Genomic DNA, 24,829 nt, shown 5'->3' with positions numbered 1-24,829 from the left:
AAGCAGCCAAAACCGGTTGGATGGCTGACACTGTTGGATATGTAGTAATAAAAAATATGAGTGGAAGATTGGCATTGAGCTTCAAAACAAGAACAGAGGGATTTGTAGTGGCAGAGACGGACTCCACAATTATAGCAGGAGCATATGTATCACCCAACATAAGTATTGGAGATTACGAGAAGTATCTGGATAGTATTCATAGAATACTATCTTGTGAGAGTAAGAAGGTCATAATGATGGGTGATTTCAACTGTAAATCGAGGTTAGCTGGTAGCTCCTATAATAACCGGAGAGGAGAGTTACTTGCAGATTTAATGGAGTCCTTTGGATACTATTGTATAAATGATAATACTCCGACGTTTGAAGCTCGAGGCCATTGCTCAGTATTGGACTTGGTCATCATTGATGGCAATATGAGTGGCGTGTATTAGATCAGGACATTGCAAGCGATCACTTTGCTGTTAAGTTAATAATGAAGGATGGAGTATTTGTAACCATGGATAGACAGCTTCCAATAAGACCTTCGGCACAACAGACTGAAAGAATAGTAGAAAGGGTCGCATATAGGCTCCGTAATATATTAGAGGCAACACCTGATACTCTAACAACGATCATACAGCAGGAAATGGACAAGGAAATTAGAGCCACCAATCGCAGGGGACAAGTATACTGGTGATCTGACGAAATAGCGGGCTACCGGAGAGCATTACAAAAAGCTAGAAGAAAAAAACAAAGGCTTAGAATTAGAGGTGGTCAGGAATATGACATGGCAGTCCACTCATGGACAGGTGGCGAAATACCTTTCAGAAAGGACTTGTACAGTGAATTCACAAGAAGGAGAATTGATATTCAATATATACGGTGGAGTTCCCCAAGGTTCGGTTTTGGGTCCTCACCTTTGATGATAATTCTACAATTGGACTATCCGCCTGGTGTGGAAACAATAGCCTATGCGGATGATTTGGCAGTCCTTGTACAGGGCAAGACGGGATTGGAGGTGCAGGAGAAGGCCAATATGGCGCTTGCAAAGATACATGAATGGTTGCAAGAAAAGGGACTTATGTTATCAATTAACAAATGTAAGTTCATCACGTTTACTGGTAGAAGAGTTATAGAACGTCTGAACATTGTTGTGAATGGACAGGAAATAATGGAAACAAGCTGCCTGGAATATCTGGGAATTCTCTTTCAGAGAAATTGTGCCTTTTCTGAACATATTAATAGTATATGCAATAAAGCGGACAACATGATAAAAGGGTTAAATATGATCATGTCAACAAAGAAGGCTCCTAGAGCGTCCAAAAGAAAGGTGACAGCATCGGCAGTTGTATCATCTTTATTGTATGCAGTGCCTGTATGGTGGACTTCATTACGAATCAAGAAAAACAAAAATAGACTTGTGAGAACGCATAGGAGGCTGTTGCTGGGAGTGATTTCCGCTTACAGAACAGTCTCCTATGAGGCACTTTGCGTTTTGGCAGCAGTACCTCCAATCGACTTAATGGCCCATTACAGGGTAGAGATATCGCAAGGACTGGAAACTCAGGAGGCTAAGCATAGGCTGATAACTAGGTGGAAAGAAAGGTGGAGAGAGGTAGGACCTGCTAGCAGGATAAAACAGCTAATCCCTGACCTTGAGAGTTGGATCGATAGGAAACACGGGGAGGATGACTTCTTTTTGTCGCAGTACTTTACGGGCCACGGTAATTTTAATTATTACCTTCACAGAGTTGGGAGAAGACAAACGCCGGCCTGTATGTACTGCGGCATTGAGGACGATGCAGACCGTACCTTCAAGGAATGCATCAGATGGATACAAAATAGACGGGACACAAATTTATCAACGATGAGACCTGAGGAGATTACGAATAACATGCTACATAGTGAGGACAATTGGAAAAGAATTGAAGGAACTATCAGGAATATCTTAACAGTAAAAAACGAAGACGAGAGGAAACTGGGCTTCTGAGTGAATAGATTAGGGTAGGGTGGATAGCCCCAGTGGTGAGGGCTGGCATGCTTAGGTGTGTCAGTTCCAAGGATCCACTGGGGACTCCGAGGGAGAATAGGTCTATACAAGTGTAAAAGACCCATTGATGCGTCACGACTTTCCAAGGTATGGCGTAGCGATACAGAAGGGCAAATGAGACTCAAAAGACCTGACCGGTGGGCCGACCTGCCTTGCCGAACATACAGCCGGTAGGTGGGGAGGCCCATTAGAGTATAACAGGCACTCCCCTGGGTGGCGTAATACCAACCAGTCGGACCGGCCCAGGGGAGCAGTCAAAAAATAAATAAAAAAAAGAAAAAAAAAGGTGTGGCTCTAAGAGTGTTAAAGCCCTAGTTGGCTGATGGTCAGCCATATATCTCAAGGTTAGCTTCCCACAGCAGTGCGGTAGGAGTCTAAGTAACCTACTGATGTTGGTTGAACATAGCAACCGCATCAAGGAACTCCCACACCGTCCGACAATGCGGCTCTCGCCACACTGACTCGCCAATTTTCTCCTTGACCTCTAAGTTCCAGGTGGCCCGGTCCCTGCCCCCCCCCTTCCAAGAGCAGGACAGTCAAACATCAGGTGTTCATTTGACTGGACCTCCCCGCAGACACACAGCTCATCAGCTGCCAGGCGGAACCAAAACAATGAACATATTCAATTTCACCAGGCACCAAGAAAACAGTTGACACAATGAGATTGTGTGAGCAATTTCATTGCTGACACATTAAAATTTTAATTTTAACGGGTTTTAATTAAACTAGAGGAACCTTTAGTTGATACTGTTTTGTTTAGGTAAGGCTAAAAAGTAGCCATAACGGCCTATCAGACTTAATTGTTATTAACAACTGTGGTTACATGATCTAACAAATAGTTAAACATTTACATACTTAAATATACGGTAACAATTCACTAATTATATATACGATAGATTTACAACATTAAAAAATTAATTTAGTAAAACAGGTAGTTTAACATCTAAGTTTTAGACAACTGAGACCTTTAAGATAACCTCCTCAGCAAACACAATCATCTTGATGTACTCAAACTCCTGAAGTCGAGTTAAAATTTCTTTCATCGGTTTCGACTGCGACTTCTTGGCCATTGCACAAACGCCAACCACCACCTGCTTCCCTTCTTCATCGTTACTGCTGTCATCATCACACAGTTCAGATATGTCTCCCTGAAAAAGTATTATCATCATGATAAATAGACCTTTAAAATTTTTTTGATAGTTTTATTGACTTCATAGTTCAATTATACTAAAAAGTAGAAAATTACTGGGTAACCGATTAAAAAGACGCAAGATTTTAACTTAAAACAGAAGTAAAACTATACTTTTTACTTCTTTTATTTAATACAATGGAGGTATATATTCACACAATCTTCATATTCAGTTTTAGTGAATAAAACAAAATGCAGAATACCTGCATTTGCTCTCTTTTTCAACTGATTAAACAAAAGAATTCAGATTTTCAAAATGCAGAAACTACCATAAGGTAGTAAAAAACTACTCTAAGAAATCTACTAAAAACCATAGCACAGGCTTTGGTAAAACAGTAAAATTATTACATTCTACTAAAGCCTTTAAATCTTTCTCCAAACATTATACATTATAATGAATCGTGCCAATATTCTCAGAAGATTCAATAGAATTTAAAAGAAAATTGAAATTAAGTCTTTCATCGTCTACTTCAATCATTAAGAAATATATTACTTACGAAAATGAAACGTCATTTACAATAATTTTATAGTCAGCTTTATAGTTTGAATACAATCATTCTTCCTTTAAATAGACAAACATCCTATATTAAAAACATTTTTAATAAACCTTTTAGTCACATGCAACACTTCTGCTTTAGCTGAAGTTTCTGGAAAATATGTGTACGATGTGATTAAATTTTTAATATTTCCCAGTGCCGGTTTCCTCAGCCGAGATAAGAAATTCATTATTTACAAAACAACTACAGATTTCTATTCTCATACAAAATTTATAATCTTTTTTTCCAATATATCATTTAAAACTTGGTGACAGCTTATTGATGATAATCTAAAGCATAAGGAAAGCATAAGCTGGTAAACACAGCCATAGGCATAACTAAAAATAAATACGGTTGAATCTTTTAACAAAATCAGTCCTGAACTGCAATTCAAATATATAAAGAAAAGAATTAACAGTACAGTCTAATAATTATAAAAATTAAAACTGCCACAATTTATTATGAAACAAAAAAAGCTTAATTTCAAAGCTGTACATAAAAGTAATTAAGGAAAACATCAACCCAAGTTAATAAATAATCAATAACATTAATGCAGTAAAACTTTAATTACACATTTAGAGCCAACACATCAATAAAAAAGATGGCACATACAAACAACTAGCTATATTCAGATTATGAAAAAATGTAAATTGCAGAACATAATAGACAATAACTACATTATATTGACAGTTTATCATAAAGAATATGTAGCATAATTAGGATCTTAAATACTCAACAGAAGGTCAATTTTGATTTATTTTTTAATTGATTTTTGACTGTTCTATTTTGTTATAATTTTTTTTTATAATTATTAGAACTTTGCCATTAAATATATTTTACTGAAGAAAAAATCAATCGCTAAACTGACATTCCTAATTATTACAGCTAAATTTTAAACCATTGAAACAAAACAAATCATTTTGACAACAGTATAGTATACTAATTTTAATTATTATATAAGAATGCAATAAGTAAAACATTTATATTAATATTTTAATACATTAACAACAGTAGGTTACAAAATAACGACTTGCTTATCAGAAAAACACAACATACAGCATCTTTTACAAAACACTCAATATAAATTATATTTTCCTGTTTAGCTTCCGGTAACTACACTTTAGATAATACTTCAGAGGATGATATGTATGAGTGTAAATGAAGTGTAGTCTTGTACATTCTCAGTTCGACCGTTCCTGAGATGTGCGGTTAATTGAAACCCGACCACCAAAGAACACCGGTATCCACGATCTAGTATTCAAATCCGTGTAAAAATAACTGACTTAACTAGGACTTGAACGCTGGAACTCTCGACTTCCAAATCAGCTGATATGGGAAGACGCGTTCACCAGTAGACCGACCCGGTGGGTTAATACAAATTGTATTACCGTATTTATTCGAGTACCCCCCGCCACGAATAAGCCCCGCACCGCGATTTTCCGGACCGAAAATCTAAAATAAAAAATCGAGTTTATACCGGTATTTTAAAGTAAAACAGATAAAAAAATACGTAAATATTCAGAAAGTAAAACGTTTAATTCGTTCATTTAAATTACAATATTAATAATTAATTACCGTAAGTACTAGTTTAGTTCAGAATCAGTAGGTCAGTAAAACGAAAAGAAAGTATCATGTTGAAAAGGATCATTTCAATACGCTTTTTAATATGGGATTTTATTTTTAATTAATCACTGTCACTGCCACTGTCAATGTCTGTAGAAGAGTTACCGGTAGTCTCCACATCGCTCTGCCAAAGGTTTTTGGCAGTCTTCACTACCATCAAGCTCATTAGATATTCCGCATTTTTTGAAACTTTTCCTTACTAATTCCGTGGAAATACCTTCTCAAGCGTTTTTTATCCAAACAGAAATCCGGTTAAAATCTGGGCGTTTGATTCTTCCTGTAGGCGTGAGAAAGAAATTTTCATCAGCCATCCATTTACTGTACAGTTGTTTAATTGCAGATTTGAACGGTTTATTAATGCAGACATCTAGCGGTTGCAATAGAGATGTCAATCCGCTTGGAATTATTACTTCGTCTGTAACACCCTTTTTTAAAATATCTTTCACTTTATCAGCCGTATGCCCCCGATACCTATCCATTACTAGCACACCGGTATTTATTTATTAAATAAATTTCCTGATCGCTTTTGCCATACACACCTGATCCGATCTAAAATTAAGGTTTCGTCCATCCAACCTGATTCCTGTGTCTGATAATAACTCCATTTACCTGCACTGTAGGAAGAGTTTTTCTTTTAAAAACAATGTATGGAGGTAATTTTGATCCATCAGAAGTAACGCAAAGCATAACACTACACCTTTGTTTTACATTACCACCGGTGCGAATCGTAACACTTTTTCACCTTTTTTGTTTACGGTTTTGTCAAACGGCATTTCAAAATATACGGGGGATTTGATCAGCGTTTCCTATTTGAGAAGGCAAACAGCCTTTATCTTTTCTAAGATTTATTATGTATTTGTGAAAATGTAATATTTTTTGTTCATAAGCGTCTGGAAGTCGTTGAGAAATGGTCGTCTTTCGTCTTATTTCCTGCAAAAAATCGTATTATCCATCCACGGCTTGCTTTAAAAGCAACTTTATTCAACGATTTAGCAATTTCACGAGCATATATGATCGATACATTTCTGTCGTGACAGCATAACCGCATTTCTTTTTTCCATAACAGTCATACAATTTTTTTTTTTATGTCTAGTATGTATTTTGGTTTTAAGCCACGAAAAGCCCTTTTATTACCAGTGCCTTTCACCAGAAGTTGTTTCTTATTACGCCAGTCTCGAATGCAGCTTTCATCTACGTCAAAGTTTCTTCCTGCCGCCCGATTTCCAATTTTTTCAGCCTCTTCTATAACGCGCAGTTTTTCATTTACTGTAAAAGATCGTAGACGCTGTCCTTTTGTACTCATTTTAATGCCGTAATTAAAATAATTCACAGTATTAAACTTTACAAGATAAACTAAACAGATAAAATGCACATAACCGTCCACATATACAAACAGTACAACGACTATGGCGAATAGACAAGACGAAGGTGGGTAAATGATACTGTAACTGTAGCGTCATTAGAGCCGGATGCAGCATATACCGAATGAATCAGTTTTATAAAAATACCGTAACTTCGTTCCTATCGATAATATGAACAGGACGCTAATAATTAAGGATGTATTCTGTATACGCGGCATCCGGTATTGATAAACGAAAGCCTAATGTAACTGTATTTATGCGACTGAATTTAGGTACTTCTAAGAAAACGTTTACTTTAACTACAATAATCCTGGCTAAAGGCTATGTTTCAAGTAAGCCCCTCACCCTTATTTTTTTCTCTCCAATTCCAAGAAAAAAAGTGCGGGGTACTCGAATAAATACGGTACCTATTTCCCTCATATTAAAAATACACTCCATATTCATTCATGAAACATAAACATGATTTTTTTACTCTTTATATATGTATATAAATTACGCATTATACTTCAATTATGTAAAGAGACTATACAAGTTATCACATTCCACAATGATAATTTGTAAAACTATACATGTTAAATAAACCAACACTACTTTAGCACGAATTAAGTTATTCTTATTTCTTACTAAGACCATTTTCAACCGGCATAGTTCATCACTGTTGATTAAAGTTATTGATTAACCCGATCTAAACTGATTGAACGCAATAAGAAAAACTTAATTCACATAAAACTGATGGGCTGTAAGAGGTGTAAAAGGCTTAGCTTTACACAATAGACATCTTAGCAACAAGTAAGGCTTTTTGTACAATCCTTAGGTATGAAGTAGAGGCCTCTGGACAACACCAAAGATACATTCAGCACCTAACTTGACATTCAAATCCTCACTGCAGTTTTTATTCACTTACTGATACAAACAGTTAACAGCCCATTCAAACGTATACATTGCATTATCAATGTTACTTTCAGCTTTCAGACAAAATATGAGTAGGCGCGCGCGCGCGCACGCACACAATATCTAGGAACTTATGAGGTAGGAGGCAAACTATTTTCTTAAAATATATTTTACTAGTTACTTGTCATCGACGTCGTCATCATTATTATGACTAGAAGTCACGCCATTTTTAAACTCCTACTGTTAAGTTATGTAAAAGTGGTATTTCCGTACGTATCGATAATAAATTTGTGTTAGTATGTTACAAGAAATTGTTAATAATATCTGTGAGTATTTATTTTAATAAATTCTTTGATAAAATAACGTTTTTTTAACAAAACTAAAGTTTGTGATGAAGACCACGTGGCAACATTAAAATCCTGTAGAAGTAAGTTATAAACTGCTTTACTGGAAGACGTTATTAATGATTAATTATTAGATCATATAACATTATATTAACCAATTTAGTTTACTAATTATTAGTCACTTATATTGAAATACAGTGATTAGAAAATTGTAGGTTAATCTACGCTTGTGACGTCCGCCACTATAGGCGGGAACTTACCACGCGGACAAACATTGTATAGGCACACCAAGTGCGTTCGCCAGATTTGACAGCAAGCTAGTGTGACTCTTTTGTGAATCGATAAACTGACTTGTTTACAGCATTATATATTATTATTAATAATAATATTAATCATTTTCTTTCTTGATATCATCGGAGGATAAACTGTATTGTTATTATTTTAATTATTTATTATTAAATAATGTATTTTTATTATACTTATTAGATTTTATTTTAAATAATATATATATATATATATAATTATTTTTATTATTATTATTTTATCACTAACATTCTTATTTATTATTAATAATGATTAATTTAATTAAAACTTATTTCTTCTATAATCATCTACTACTAAAAACACACTGGTTACTCCATCAGTATGCCAACCAGTAAGGATATTTGCCGCTTTAGTCATCAGCCATTCTTTGGCAGGCAAAGTAATCTGAAGTGTAGAAATTGTAATGAAAGGCACCGCGTTAAATGTTTATTGACATCTAAGAGTCTGAGTAATGAAGATGTTAAGTTTTATCAGGATAGTAAGGCCTACAAATGTCCGGATTGCTCGTCAAGAACTACTGTGAACGAAAATACTCCTGTTAGAGGTTCACAGGCAATTAACTCAGAGAATTTTGAGGATGAAGTATTTGATGGAGAAGACAAGGTTGCTGATAGCGTCGATGAGGTTAATAGGGGTGATTTAAGTTTGCGTAGCACTGATGAGCTCCTTCGACTAAGATTGTCTAGTTTTGCAGATTCGCTGATTGGTGAGGTTGCTGCCCTGAGACAGGAGATGATCCCTGTTCGTGAGATTGTTGCCCTTAGGAATGAGGTACAGCGCCTGACTAAAGCTGTTTCCTTGTCATTTTCTGCTAGTGAAGTTGGTCGTGGTGAATGCCGTCAAGGTAGCCGACGACACGGCGTTGGCGGAAAGGGGCCTGAGCCGGTTGTGCCCAGGGTTCCTACAGTGCTTACGGAGAATCTTTCTCCGAAGATTGTTAATGTTCCTGAGGTCTTGCAGTCGGTTGAGGCTGAGAGTGTTCCTCTCTTACAGGTGGTTGCCTCCTCCAAAGTTGTCGATGAGGAGACTTGGAGCAAGGTTGTTAGTAAAAGATCAAGGGTTCAGAAAGACATGCCCGATGGAGTAAGACTGAAAACAGTGCCTAGGAAGCCAGCCAAAAAGGTTATCTTTGGCAATAGTGGGGCTAAACCCGATCTTGTTGCGGCAAAGAAGAAGGCTTTGTTTGTTTCCCGCTTCCATACCTCGGCGACACCAGATGTAGTGCGTGGTATTGTCGAGGGACGTGGTCTTAGATCGGTTGAAGTTAGGCAGCTTAAGAAGAAGCACCCTTCTTACAACTCCTTCAATGTGCTGGTAAATAAAACTGACTTTGCCGCTGTGAACTCGGCAGACTCTTGGCCCGATAGAGTGCTTATCTCTTTGTTCTATGGTTTGCCGAAAGACCTCTTATTGGATGCCAACAAAGCATCGGAGGATGGTGCATCATCAGTTAAAAATGGGGCTTAAGATATACTACCAGAATATTCGTGGCCTTAGGACCAAGATGGAGGATTATTTTGAGGCGGTAGCAGATAATTATTATGACGTCGTTGCTTTTTCTGAGACCTGGCTTGGAGATATACATCTGGACAGTGACCTGTTTCCGCAGGAATATTTGGTCTTCAGGGCAGACAGGAAATATTTTACTGGCGTTGAGCGCAGCGGCGGAGTGCTACTGGTAGTAAAACGTACCTTCCAGGTGGTACGTAGATATGATCTGGAATTAAATAACGAATGTGTTCGGGTCAAAATACGTCAAAAAGGTAGATCATCTCTGTTAATAGGAACTCACTACTTTCCTTCCCAGTTTCCTGCTATCTTGTTTAGGTCCTATTTGGAGGAACTTCAGAATAAGGTTGAAGCGTTTTCTAACGATTTCTTAATGATTGGCGATTTCAACTTGGTGGGTGTTAGTTGGCTCTATAGGTGCACCTCCAACGTCACATTTTATGGAAAGCTAAACGTTGCTGCTCTATTTGAATTTTTAGATTTATGTATTTGGAGCACATTCGATAATGTGATGGTAACAGTTTAGACTTTGTCATTATGAATCTTCAGCGCGTATCCTCGATGAACATTGACTAGAGATACTAGATAAAGTTAGATTTCACTTTCCATTCTCGTTGTCTATTATGGTATATCATATTGCAGGCAAGAGATTAAGTCCTTTTTTTATTTTCCTGCAGGAGACTACTTGGGTCCTCAGTACCAGTTCCGTTCGGAGAATTTTAGCATAGATAATTTCGACAATATTGAAGATGCTGTTGATGGACTGAATGAGATTTTAATGAAGTGTATTCAAGAAAATATTCCTCAAAGGCAACCGAAGTTGAGGGATTACCCAACTTGGTTCTCTAGAAGTTTAATCTCTGTTAAATTAAGGATACACGATTTGAGGACAAACATGAAAAAAAACATTGTCGGTTAAAGAAAAGCAATTAAAAACTGAAGAAATTTGAAGGTAAATTGAAGAAGAGAAAACATTTTAAGATAGACGCTTCAGAAAAGAATTACAACGGTGAGCCTTTTTTTAAGACTTGTTAGTTAATTTGGTATGAAAGAGATTTACTGGTTTTACAATGGTAAAAGAGACTAATTAGAATGTATGAAAAACTGTTGACAGAAAAATTATTTCAATTAAAAAATAATCAGAAAACAGAAAGAAATGAATCATGCACTAAGTCAGTCAAATGAATAATAATTTTTTTATTAATGTACAGAGATCAGCAGAAACACGTGGCCGTTTGGGGACTACACAACCTTTATAGTACCAGATGATAGCCTCTCCAAATTTAGTATATCCTAGAGCAGTGGATATGCTTGTGTGTAACATAGTTGCTGAACTACTTATCCCGTTAAAGCCCATCAGGGCTATGAACAGGGGGGGTGGCAACCGGAATCTTCTAAAGGCGGGTACTTCCCTTACAGGGTTCAGATGTTGAACTGCTTAGCTTAACACTGTAACAGCAACTCAGCAAGTTTCATTAACTCTGCAGCATCTTTATGATGATCTATCTTGAAACATCAATTTTTTAGTATCAAAGTTTAAAAAAGACTTTCTAGTCGATATAAAACCACAGGTTTATTTAGATATATTTATATAAAGTAAACTACTACTTGGATGTTAAATCTAGGCATCTAAAGTCCAAGAATCTACACTGTGAAACATGATAGACTTTCAACCCATCAAGATGAACTGTTCCCCCAGGACACTCAAGTTGTTAAACTACATTAGTATAAAATCAGACAGTATATTCACTGATAAACAGATGTAAATGACAAAAAATAAGATGGTAAACTACATTCCAAAGTCGCTGAAATATTGGACAATTTGTTTGTAGCTTTTCATGTTTTTTTGTCATGATGAAACTTATTTTATCTTGAAAAGATAAAATAAATCTGCTTGTTAACTGCTTGTACAGTTAACAAGCAGAATTGCTATAATTTAATTGCTGAAAATGTCTGTAATCTTTATAAACACTTTGAACTATTTGGTGTGCTTTGCATTGTCCTGACATAATTGTGCTTTTTTGTTTTTTGAAGATCATAATGGGAATGTGACTGTTGGTTATTTAAAAAAATTTCTTTCTTTATCTCAAAAATAGATGGCTTTTTTCTTATTAATCTGCTTATGGTTTCAACAAGACTGGACTACAGAATAAACAGTGTATGTGAAGCGGATAGATGTTATCAATAACTTATCAAAAGGAGATATAACTTCCCGATTTAAATATGAACCAGCCATTCTACTTTCTTGATATTCCCCCCTAGATTTTTATCTGTGTAGTTAGTTTTAAAGTGTTGAGTACGCACTACAAAATCAGCTACATTAAATGAACTCAAACAATGCAAATGCAAAAAATTTAATACATTCCATGAGAAATTAACTTTTCACAGGAAGATGGGTAATATAGAACTTCTGAAATCAACTCCAGTAATATGTGCAGTGTAATGGAAACCATTCAAGTGACACAGTTTTTAAGCAACAGCCATTAATTTTCTATTTAATATAAATTTTTGTAGATAATTCCAATAAAATTTCATTAATAAAAGAGTGATGCCTCCACTTAATTACTAGAAAGGGAATAGGAGGCTGAATTTTGTATTTACACAAATTAAATGTGTCTCCTACAATAGCAATCAATAACATGATTTCTTAAAGATCAGAACCCATATTTTTAGTGAAAGCCATAAGTGAAGTTTCATATAACAAAAAAAAAAACTACCTTACCAGATGTAAAGTGCAATAAACTAACCAAAGAAAGTAGTATGTGAACACAAATTAAAAAAATATATATATTAAATAAAATTATATAACCAGTTATGATAGAAAGAATCTGGGTATGTCATTCTAACAAACTTAAATGATAACTTCTCATAAGTAAACCTAACAATAAGTAATAAATAATGATTAATTTAATTTAAAACTTGAAATTCTTTCTTAGTTTAAACAAAAAATGTACTGGGTGATCGAATATTCTCGTAATAGGAGAAGAGACTTTATCTGATAGCCACTTCAGCCATGATTTATGTTTTTTGTGTAAAACCTGAAAGAACAAAATATTTCTCTACAAAACCACACATGTACATATCATCCTCTAAAGAAGTAGCTGACCAACCAACAACCAAATGGTGCATATGAGCTACCAAAAATTGAGCAGTGCAGCAGCTGACGCAAATCTACATTATAACGGTATCTATTCAGGTCAAAGGGAACAAATATGAGGAAAGAAAAAAGGTGGAGGAGGGTGTGCCTAAGTTCACTGTCTAGTGTAGGTGTAAAATTGAATTTTCGCAAATTAAGATAAAAAATAAACAATAAAACAACAGTCCAAACCAACAATTTATAACAAATTTCAAACAGTTGCACATTTTAACATGTTGCACATTAAAACATACAAAACAATATTTTTTTTACAAAAAAAAAAAATCAAAAACATATTAACAATAATGAGCAACAATCAAATAAAAACCCATTAACAAATAAGTGCAAAATAGTCCTAAAAATTTAGTGATAGTAACCAAACAAATAGAAAATACATTTACTTACGTGCAAATATTTTCAGTTTGGGTTTTAGTTTTTGTGTGTATGTAAATGTACAAGAATGAACAGACACCCAAAATAAACAATAAACATTTTAGATCAAACTCAAACATCAATCTTCTCAACAAACATTCACATGAATATCTCCAATGAATGCAAACAAAACTTACCCGCTTTCCCATATTCAATAGATTTTTTATGATTTGACAATCACTCAATACCTAAACTACTATAATATAAATGTTTTTAATATAAATGTTACCTGGAAGCAGTGACTGCTTCCAGGTACCTAAACATTTAGTAAATCAGGAAGCTTAGTCTTATTGTTTAATGATAGCTTAATCTTACTGTATAAATCTATAGAATGATTATTTTAACTTTAAGTAATTTTATTTCTCAAACTAAATTCACTTCTTTGTTTTGCTATCAGCCATTTGAGAGTTGGCCATTCTACATTAAACAACTTTATTTCACCTACCACCTTTCTCTCATTTCATCTGCCTTGTAGATGAAATCAAATAATTCAGCTTACTTCATAAAAAAAAATAAAGATTTAAACTGCCTTTCCCCTAGTAATTCAATAAAACTAATGTAAAACTAAATGTAAAAAGTTCATGAATTTAAACCTTGCTTTACAGTAATAATTCTCCTACTATACAAATCTAATGTAATCTTAAGACAGTATTCAGACTGTAATGTAATCTTCAAACATATTTCACAAAATATACTGACCTCTATGAAACAAAAATCTAACAAACAAAAATAAACCTATACATAAGCGCTGCCTCAAGTTATGCATATATTTAAATTGTGTAAATCCACATGGCCGCACAATTTATCTATACAAGGGCAAGAGAGCCACCTGTGGTTCTACGCAACTTGCACTTGGCTCTGCATGTCACTGAATCACTTTGATCTAAGAAAACTAAACTATATTTTCTTCTCTATAACACTGCTGGTAGTACATAGCTGCATTAATATTATTGATAAACAACATTGCAATGGTAACACAAATGATACTCACTGGTTTTGGCATACAATCTTTTATAGCTTAAAAAAATTTTCTAAACCTAATAGATGGGAAAAAATATGTACCCGAATGGTAAATAAGGATTAAATTATTGAAGTTAAAAGAAATGATGATAATTTCTTCTACATACTAGATAATAATGGTACAGATTTTGTAACAGTAAATCTTAATGTATATTATAGTGGAAATGTAATAGAGATTATTTGAAAGAATCTAAAAAAAACATAAAATACAAGCTATTTAAGGAAAAACAGTGTTAGTGAAAATAATTATCTCTATTAATAAGAATAATAGCAAGAAAAATCAAATGGCAGTAACAGAAGAAAAAAATTGTCATAGAGTTATATTTTAGCTGCTTGAATGTAAAATACATAACATTATATTTTTTAATCTTACATTTAAACAGTGTTGAAATCCTTAAATAAGTGATCACATGTGTTGCTATTTCATACCTAAAAAGTCAAGTTAATCAAGCCCATTACAGAAATTAATTTATAAGCATGCCATTGAGCTTCCCCAAACATTAAATGAAACCAAGAAAAAAGGTTTATAAAAAAATTATAAATAAATAATTTTTATTTAACACTAAAAAAAAAAAAAATGGCTGAAACAATCAGTTAAACATTAAATTCCACATGTTATGGAGCCATGGAAGAAAATGATGTGAAAAGAAAGTGAAATATGTAAGCATCTATTTTTAAGAATTTCAAACTGGCAAATAAAATTTAATTCTTCACAAATTTTGTTCTATCGATAGCAAGCTTTAGGTAAAAATTATTTTTTTTAGGTTTAGCAAAATAAATTCATGAATGATGATCATAAATAAACACATGTATATCAAACTTTTTTATGATAAAATACATCAAATGCTCAGATATGAGTATGACGCACACAAATAAAACATAATATTAATTATTGCTTCACTAAATAAAATCTCTTTTTAACTATCTTTCTACATAAGATATCAAATCAAGATTTAAAAACAGACATTTTTAAATAAATGATATATTAAGTAAATATATATAAAATGTTACACTAAATTTGTTTAAACTACTACTAACAAAAGTTTAGCATCAATAACAAACAAAAAATCACAAATTTCACAATATTTTAATCTTATCTACAAACAAAATAAACAAATATAAAATATTTTGTTGCTGCAAAGAGTTTATCTCTTAATGAAATAAAGATTTGAGAACTTTAACAAAAATATTTCCCTGTGGTTGTGTTATGTATTAAAATAAGTCCTATTTATACACACATTCATTTTTCAACATAATTAACTATTAAACTGCTTTTAATAAGACATATAGACTACGGCTAGTACTAAATATATTTAAGCAGAAATCCCTAAATAAAGAACATTAATCAATGAAAAGGGAATACGTAGCCTTCACAGATAATGGAGAGCAATGGTGGCAATACTTTGACTATATTAATTAAAGATTCATGATTAATTCAGCACATAATCTTACAGTTTCACTTGGAAATTTACTGGTGCGTGAAAAATGTCACAGATGAAAGGCACTATCACACCACCACAGAAGTGGCATATTATATAGGCATACTGCTAGAGAAAATGTTTCCAACAGTCAAAGATTCTAAAACTGTAGAGTTACTGAGCACTGTAAAATATGAAAGGAATGCAGTATAATTAGTTTAAAACTGATAACCAAAAAATCCCTTTCAGCACACCAGAAGGCAGAGGTAAATTTCACCAGTGTTAAATAGGGGAAAAAAAATATTTCCACCTTAAAGTTAAGAAAAACTTCAAATTTACTCAATACGACCATGGTTGCGTGTGAAAAAAAGTTTCACATGTTTAGCATATGACAAGCCCCATTTTCTTACAATTCCAGCAAACATTTTGGTCATTCCTTGCCGTAAGCGTAGGTCATAAGTATTAGGTAATGTTTAGAGGACTAATGGACCCCACTTTAAACCGATTCGATACTCTGCATATTAAGGGAGGTATGACTTTTTTGTCTTCAAAATTTCATTTTTTCCACCCTCTAGGCATATGGTTGGTGATATCAAAAAACTTTACGTAGATAAGTTTTAGGTCCTTATCCAACAAACTGTAAGAACTTTAAAAAAATTCTATATTTTACTTAATAAGAAAGTTATAGCGATGTTTTGGTTTTTCGAAAAAGCCCCCCATTTCCACCCCATGGTCTGATTTTGCCCATTAACAAACTCGACTGAGATTTTGGGTCATTATATTTTATGTATCAATTTGAAAGTGATTGGTGCAAAATTACGGCAGTTATCGTGTCCACAAGAATATATATTAATTTATTTAATTTTTTTTTTTGCAGCCCATATTTTGCTAATTACAAAATATAAACTTATTCAGCCACTCCACAAGTACAGAAATAAAGAACACTCTTACCTTACATTTCTCATTCCATCAAACCACTTTCAGGCCTACGCCCATCTTCAGTAATGTTTTTAAAAATTAATTTTATTTCTCTTTTCACATTTATATTTTTGATAAGTTAAATTTTTTGAATAAATATTTGTTCAATCAATTATCTAAAAATTAAACTTATCGAAAATGTAAATGTGAAAAAAGAAAGCGATAGTGGGGATTTCCCCATTACAGCGTGGCAGTGGTGGCCCCCAGAGCCCCGCAGTGTCGGGTCGGCGTCGGTCGTCTTTCGCCGGCGCGGCCGAGATGGTTCTCCCCAAGCGAACCCACGCTGGGCCGGCATCTGCTGCTGAGTCCGCCGGCCAGGACGATTGAAGCCGGACGAGCTGGAGCGGAAAGATACGTCCTGCGGCTCCTCGGCGGGCCGGCCAGGCCTGCTGCTTTGGCGGAGATGTTGGCATCCGCCGGGAGGTCCCACGTTGAGACCCCCAGGGAACTTGTTCTGTTTTCTTCTTCTTCTTTTTGGTCTTCTCCAGGTGGTGGTCGACGCTGAATTAAAAATTCACTCTCGTGCACGCTCTTCTATTGGAGCCCGAGAGTGATGGGGCCGTAGCGCCGCTATGGTAGAACTGCGCGGCAGAAGTGACGCTTCTATCAGCGCGTACGTGTACTGTGCTTTCGCTGACATCTGAACTGCAGCCGTTGCTGTCCACCGATATTAAGTTAGACATATATGAGGTAACAATATATATATATATATATATATATATATATATATATATACATATATATATATAAACATAATATATATATATATATATATACATAAATATATATATTTATGTATATATATATATATATGTATATATATATATATGTATATATATATATATATATATACATATATAAACTTTTGAACTGACAATGGTTTTGTGATCTGGGGGGTGTGAAACGCGAAGATATGTCGAAATTTTCCGGAAGTCGTATTGTGGTACCGATTACAATAGGTAGCTTTCTTATGAAATCTACCTAAAACGGAAAATAAGACGAAGCTGATGACAGATTTGGGAGATGGTAGTGATAAAACATACACAAACTTCATATTTATCAAATGTGGCTGTCAAGCTATCTGCAGTAGAACTGTAATAGAAAAAAATCATTGCACATTTTTCACTTCAGACCCATAGAAATGCTACAAATCAGAACAGTACGAGCCTAGATTTTTCTCTAAATCAAGATCTTGGATAAATATTATCTGAACCAAGGTCTATGATATTTTAATCAACGAGTCAAACATTTATAGTTTGACAGTACAGTTGAATATTTTACATACTGTAATTTTTTGTTTTAATTTATTACAAGATAAAACATTTACTTATTAAAAATGTTTAATAATATGATTTTTAAAAGTTATAAAAATACTTCAGTAATAAAAATTTGATTTTTGTTGCTGTATATATTTATATAAATTTTGGTGTAGGATGGTTTATACCGTTTGGTTATTAAGATGTGCTAACAACTATTTGAGAGAAATGTTTATAAAGAGATGATACACGGTAAGTATACGGTACAGTCAGAAACCAATAGAAAAACATCCCTAACAGAATTTTGTAATATAGTATTTGCATTTAAACTCTGTCATTTGTTTAAAAAAGCAAATACAATATATACATTTATTAATACAATTTATTATACATATTTATTTATATACATTTATTAAAAAGCAAATATAATACATTTATTGAAAATTTAAAAAATATTTTAGACATTTTTATTCAAATTATAATCGTTCAATAATTACGCATCTATAACTCGGATAAAGAAAAGTATCGATCCTAAATTAATTTAAATTATTTTATTTTTTTTTTACTTTAAAATTTCGTTTTACTTTTACTCAATACATTTCCATTATAAAGATGACAAAAATACAAATAACACCGTTAATAATAATTTTCACAATTTCTTATAAACAATGTAAGCATCAAAATATGTGTAAGTTAAATTAAAAATAATTACAACTGTTTATAAATAATGGATTAATCGCACTATTAATTAAATAAAACAAAAGTATTACTTTATAATAGAGTTTTTGGTATATAAAAATTTGAAACCACTCATTCGCTACTATATAGTATATTATTAAAGAAGTATTATTCACATTGCAGAAATCCTGACTGTACCGACCTTCATCGCATGAAAGTTTTCATTTATATCCCTCACTCATCGATGCGAATCTTAAAACCATCGATAAAGTTAAATAATTAAGCCTACAATAACAAATACATACATTAACACGCATTTTAGTAATAACAAAATATTATTTAGTATTAATTTTGATTATGTTTTCAAACCGCTTATAAAAAATTTGTAACAGACTGAATAGAGGGAAAGTATACAAAAATGCTGTTTTATTAAGAGGTAACACAGCTTGCTTTACAATATCTTGACTAATAATGTACGTGAAGAAAATGAAGTACCTTAAGTACAACAGACATTAGCAAGATATGTTTCTCTAAGAGAAATGATGTCCATAATAAAGTACATCCCTTTGATGAAAAGAAATAAGACATAAATGTCAATTATATTGCTGGATATAACTGTACTTTTGTGGGCTTGAAAAATTTATTTAAAGTAATATATTTGGTTTAGCGAGAACGACAACGAGAGACGGTTTCAATCATCAGTTCTAATACGTCTGGTATGGAACACTCATTGTTCATAATCGCAGTTATAATATTACAGCGCGACCGATATTATGTCAGATTGTTTACAATTCGGATCTAAAACCTAGATCTTGGAATGATATTTTGCTCTTTGCTAGTTAACGGTCGACTAATGAAGACAGCACTATGCAATAAAACTAAAAGAACAATAAGCAAAATTAAATACATATTAAACACGTATTTCCAAAGCAGGCTGTCATCACGAACAGGTTTAAAATTTCTAAAATGCAGCATTTATTTACAAGATATCACAATTTTACGGATTAAATAAAACAATATAAGAAAAAGATCTCGGTACTTTTAACAGTTTGCAATTACAGAAACGTTCCCGATTATAAATTCAAAACTCACGTTAATAAAGTTAAATGATCTGGTGCCACTCCAATAATTATACAATTTTTTCGATTTTTAATACTGTATCTCTTGAAATATTATCAAGATTATAAAAATAAACCCTAAATAGTAAATTTGTTGACAGTAGTGTAGAAATTGGAACTCTGTAACGACCTGGTCCGCGGCCACGGGTCAGTCAACCAAAAATGACGTCGTCAAAAAAAAATCGCCACCCAAAAAATAATTGATGCGCAAGACGTTATCAAAAAAATTATGTAATCAAAAAATTATGTTCACGTACTTGCTGCGTGATGTGTCATAAAAAAATTACGGAATCAAAAAACTTCAATTATGTGCACATGCTTGCTGCGTTATGTGCAAGTGCTTACTGCCTTTGCAGCGACAATGTTTACTAGTTTAAAAGTTATAGGGTGATAACTCATTTGCGTCATACTTGTTTGTTATTTGAAAGTTATTTGATAGCCGTTACATATAAATACCGGAAAAACTTTCAACGGATTTATATCGCTTTCCAGCTTTATACAGTGATCTGCGTCATGCGTTATTGTCGATTTAAACCTTTTTTACCTTTTATCGTCATCGATCATTTAAATAGGTGAGTGAAACAAATTTCAAATATGTAAATTATTTTAAAGTTTATTACACACTCGAATAATAAATTTAATATTATATTTTGAGTTATGCACTTTAAATATGTAAATCATTTTTCCGCTTAATTTTAGTCGTTTTATTTTTATTTTCCAATTAATTTACATTATAATTAATATGATCTCTGGGATAAAATAACGGGTTTTCTTAATTAATGTATTACGTGTATAGCGATTGTTATGTTTAATGCGTTCTCCAGCAGTTACTAGTGAAACTGATAAAATAATTTTTGATTGTTTCAGTGTTATATAAGTTCAAAACTATAACACTGGCTTGCAGGTTAGGAGCGTTCTTTTATATTCGTCATCGTTTGTGTCAAAAAAAATGTGTCTTTAAAATTTATATATTATTAACAGATTTTAACTGATATCGGTAGGCTTCAATGTAAATATTGTTTCACAGGTATCCCAAGAAACGTTCCGTATTAGCGAAGAGAAACTGGAAGAAGTGGTAAACCAGGTGTTAGAAGAAGATGAGGTGGAGAGGACGCCTAGTTCAGCTGAACGGAGATTACCCCGAAGGTTGCAGTTCACAGTTTAGCAGCGATGAGAGAAATGAAGTCGAATATCAAAGGTTGTTAAACGATGAAAACGACGACATAGTGGAGGCTGCTGCTAATGCAGAAGCTGCCACTAATACAGAGGAGTCAACTTCATCGATAAAATCATTTATCGCAGAGGACCGCATTAAATTCCGAAAGGCAAATATTCTTTTTATATATATATATAATCGAATAATTAAGTCGAGGTCGACTGCTGTATATAAATATCGTGAAATTTTAACCGCATTTATTCAACGTTATACTGTGCCACTCCGTTGCTATAGCGTGTCGCTATTCTTCGTTACGTTTCGTATCGTGCGAGTTAAAAGATCATCTTCTTACATATTGAATTATTAAATAATAATTACATATGTTTTACTTTAATTATTAACATTTTTATACATATGTTTTACTTTTAATTAAATAAGATAATAATATTTATATATGTATGTGTGTATTTATTATGTTGTTTGTTATATATATTGTTAGAGTTAGAATCGATGAGTGAATATTGTTCGTTTTTTTCAGACGGAATTAAACACTAGATCGTTTCTCCCGAAGCATTTATTCATTCGTTACAATAAAAACGGCGTGGTGTATCGGATTATATACTTATTTGAGGCATCGCATTACAAAGGTAAATAAAGTTTCATAAATATTTTTTTTTAATTGTACATTTCAGTATGCAGTGTGTGTTCGTTCACTTTCTGTTGTACAGATGTCGCAAGATATATTCACATCTGGCGATGAATTAAGGGAGGCAGTTGAAGCGGCTCTCGATGCTGATTCTTCCAACAACAGCAGCAGCAACAGCAACAGTGCAAATCCCTCTATACCGAATACTAATTACACAACAAGTTCGCCCGAGTCCAGCCCATCCGTTAGAAGATTGGTTTTTGACTCTGATGTAAATGACAAAGGACAGTGCTGTAACAAACGCTGCAGAGGGTAGGTCGGAATTAAGTAGTGACGAGCATGTTTATTAAAATTAATATCGTGTAAGGAATGCGAATGGAATATTTCCAGTAAAACTATTTTATTACGTTGTTCAATTAATCGTAAAATATTTAACAGTACTTGTAAAATTTCTGATGAATTGTATAAGTGTAATAGATTTTTTACAGAGAGTATAGTTTGTGAAGAATTATCGATGAGCACCTTTCATTGCTGGAAGAAATACTTTCCGAAAGCGGAATTTATGATGAAAGCCGCTTTTTATTTTACCGGCATAGTTGACAGTGTTGATCGTCTCGATTGTCTTGTAGAGGTTTTCGAGCGGGGCACTGCTGATGAAATTCCATTGGACGAGCACAAAAGGTTATCTCCCAACTGTCCAATAGTGAACGACCGTGTACACGATAACAGGTGTGTAAGATGAGATCTTATTTAGCGGTATATAATAAAACAAGCAAAGAATATATTCTTCAACTTATTTACGTTGTGTTTATTGTTTCAGGTGCCATCGTGCAGTGAAATCCATTAGATGCCGCTGTTTAGAATCGAATCCTCGTCCAGCGAATGAGATAAAATGGATAAAACATCGTTAGAATGTTCATCCGTATTGTCATAGTCGTCGGCAGATGGAGAGGACTTGATTACGGGCGGAAGAACATCTAACCGTCATCCTTAAGAGAAGATTTCCAATTAAAAAGACGTATATACTTAGGCGTAGAGAACGTCGTAGTGTTGTTAAAATTAGAAAATTTAATTTCAATTAATGAATTACGTTCTGAATTAAATGAACGGCAGTATTACTTAGTTTTCTATTGTTAAAAAGAATGCAGTTTAGAAATAGAGTGTTGTATTAGAATTTATTTTGTGTTTTTTTCTTTTTTCCTGTTATATGAATATCATGTTCAAGTTGATTTTTATGATAGTATACATTCATTCATTCAATAATAAGTGCGAAACAGGAAAGAGCGAAAGAACTTCACAAGAAAGCTCGCAGAAATCTGTCGAATTGAAGGGAATAGACGATTTGTACCAGGCAGATCTAGTAGAAATGCAACAGTATTCTAGGATGAACAGGGGATTCAGATATATATACAGAGTGATTCAAAGAAACGGGAAATTTTAAAAATTAAATAATGTGAATGAAAATGTTTTTTTAAAAATGAATTTTATTTCATGTTTTTGTACAAATGTTGCCATTTTAGGATACATACATTTTATTTTATTTTTTAAAGATGAAATCTTGCAGGTGACCTCTTCTTCGTAAACACTCACGAAATCTTCGTTAAATTGTTCACGGTTTGACGTAACATCTCGACTGGAATTTCCGGAATTGCTTCTCGGATCTTTGCCTTCAGTTCTTCCGTTGTAGCAGGTCTACTGTGGAACACTTTGCTTTTAAGCTGACCCCTCAAAAAGTAATGTAAGTAAGCTGAGAGATCAGGCGATCTGGGAGGCCATCTAATGTCACAGTTTCGTGAAACGACACGTTGTCCAAACAATCGGCGTACAGCTGCCAACGATATTCGTGCAGTATTTGACGTTGCTCCGTCTTTTTGAAACCAGGCTGTGTTAAGAATCGGTGGAAATCTCTTTTGTTGTTCCACAACAAAGGTTTCAAGCACGGCTACGTAACGAGCCGACGTCACTGTAATCGCAAGACACTTGTCATCCTCAAAAAAATAAGGGCTTATTACACCGTAAGATGACATAGCACACCGCACGGTCGCTTTCTGGCTGTGCAACGGACGCTGGTGTAGCTGCGTAGGATTTTCTTGCGCCCGGTATCTGAAATTTTGCTCGTTAACAAATCCACTGAGGTGGAAATGCGCTTCGTCTGACATCCACAGTTCGTGAACAAACTCTTCGTTATCATTTATCTTCTGAAGCATTACATTACAGAATTGTGCTCGCACAACCGCATCGTTCGGTTTTAGTTCCTGGACGATCTGCAACTTGTACGGATGGAATTGCAAGTCCTTCACTAACATTCTTCGAACACTTGAACTATGCGATCGTAAAGATGCTGAGAGACGACGGATCGACCGATGTGGACTTCGTGTGACAGAATCTTGTAAAGCTTGAACATTCTGTGGTGTACGGACGGTTCGCTCACGGCCTGGAGGTTTCTTTGTCATCGCCGAACCGGTTTCCTCAAAATTAGATATCCGTGTTTTAATTGCACGTGCTGATGGAACACGGTCGTGCCGTCCCAGATTATAATGACGGCGAAATTCTGTACGCGCTCCCTCCACACTGTCATTGTTTTTGTAAAACGCTTTGATAGCAAATACATGTTGCGCACCACTCCAAGGATCCATAACAACTAAATGGCAGGTTAGGTTAGAGAGGCTGGCGCCACTTATCAAGTGGCACCAATCGCCCGCGGCTACCGACACAACTTTCAAAATTTCCCGTTTCTTTGAATCACCCTGTACTTACGCTTATAAATTGTTTTTCTAAATATGCTTTTGCTTTTCCGTTAAAGAGTAAAAAAGTGGATGATGTTGTAAAACTCCTTGAACCTGTATTTAAAAAATACAAAATGAAAAATTTTCAGACGGACGTCGGCGGTGAAAAGATGAAAGCTTTGCTTTCTAAGTTTAATATTAATCATTATTCAACCTATTCCGATGACAAAGCGTCAATAGTTGAGCGGTTCAACAGAACCCTCCAGTTTAACATGTGGCGAATAGTACAGAACAGGGGAACTATCGATGGGCAAGTATATTAAACGATTTTCAAACCGGTTTCGGTTTCAAACCGAAAGATGTTTCTTATAAAAATGAACGCGAAGTATTGCTAAATATACCAACGGCTGCACGAAAACGCCGAAAGCGTGCACTCGTTGGTAAGTTAAACGTAGAACA

General features: G+C 34.1%; 1 protein-coding gene across 10 annotated transcripts in view; it reads right to left on the bottom strand.

Moving 5' to 3' along the window:
• LOC142323199 (inositol hexakisphosphate and diphosphoinositol-pentakisphosphate kinase 2-like) overlaps positions 1-24,829 on the bottom strand; it is a 330,980-nt gene that overhangs the window by 256,850 nt on the left and 49,301 nt on the right. For 9 of the 10 annotated variants that reach the window (XM_075362529.1, XM_075362537.1, XM_075362533.1 and 6 more), the window contains exon 2: positions 2,995-3,177. The exons of the other annotated variant lie outside the window; for it this stretch is intronic. In XM_075362529.1, the coding sequence (XP_075218644.1) occupies positions 2,995-3,177 (183 nt within the window). The remainder of the gene's footprint in view (positions 1-2,994; positions 3,178-24,829) is intronic. 10 annotated transcript variants of the gene reach the window in all.

This window comes from Lycorma delicatula, chromosome 4 (assembly GCF_047948215.1).
Source record: "Lycorma delicatula isolate Av1 chromosome 4, ASM4794821v1, whole genome shotgun sequence".
Classification (NCBI taxonomy): domain Eukaryota; kingdom Metazoa; phylum Arthropoda; class Insecta; order Hemiptera; family Fulgoridae; genus Lycorma; species Lycorma delicatula.
The sequence above is the reverse complement of the archived record's forward strand: the minus strand, read 5'-3'. Positions and strand labels throughout refer to the sequence as shown.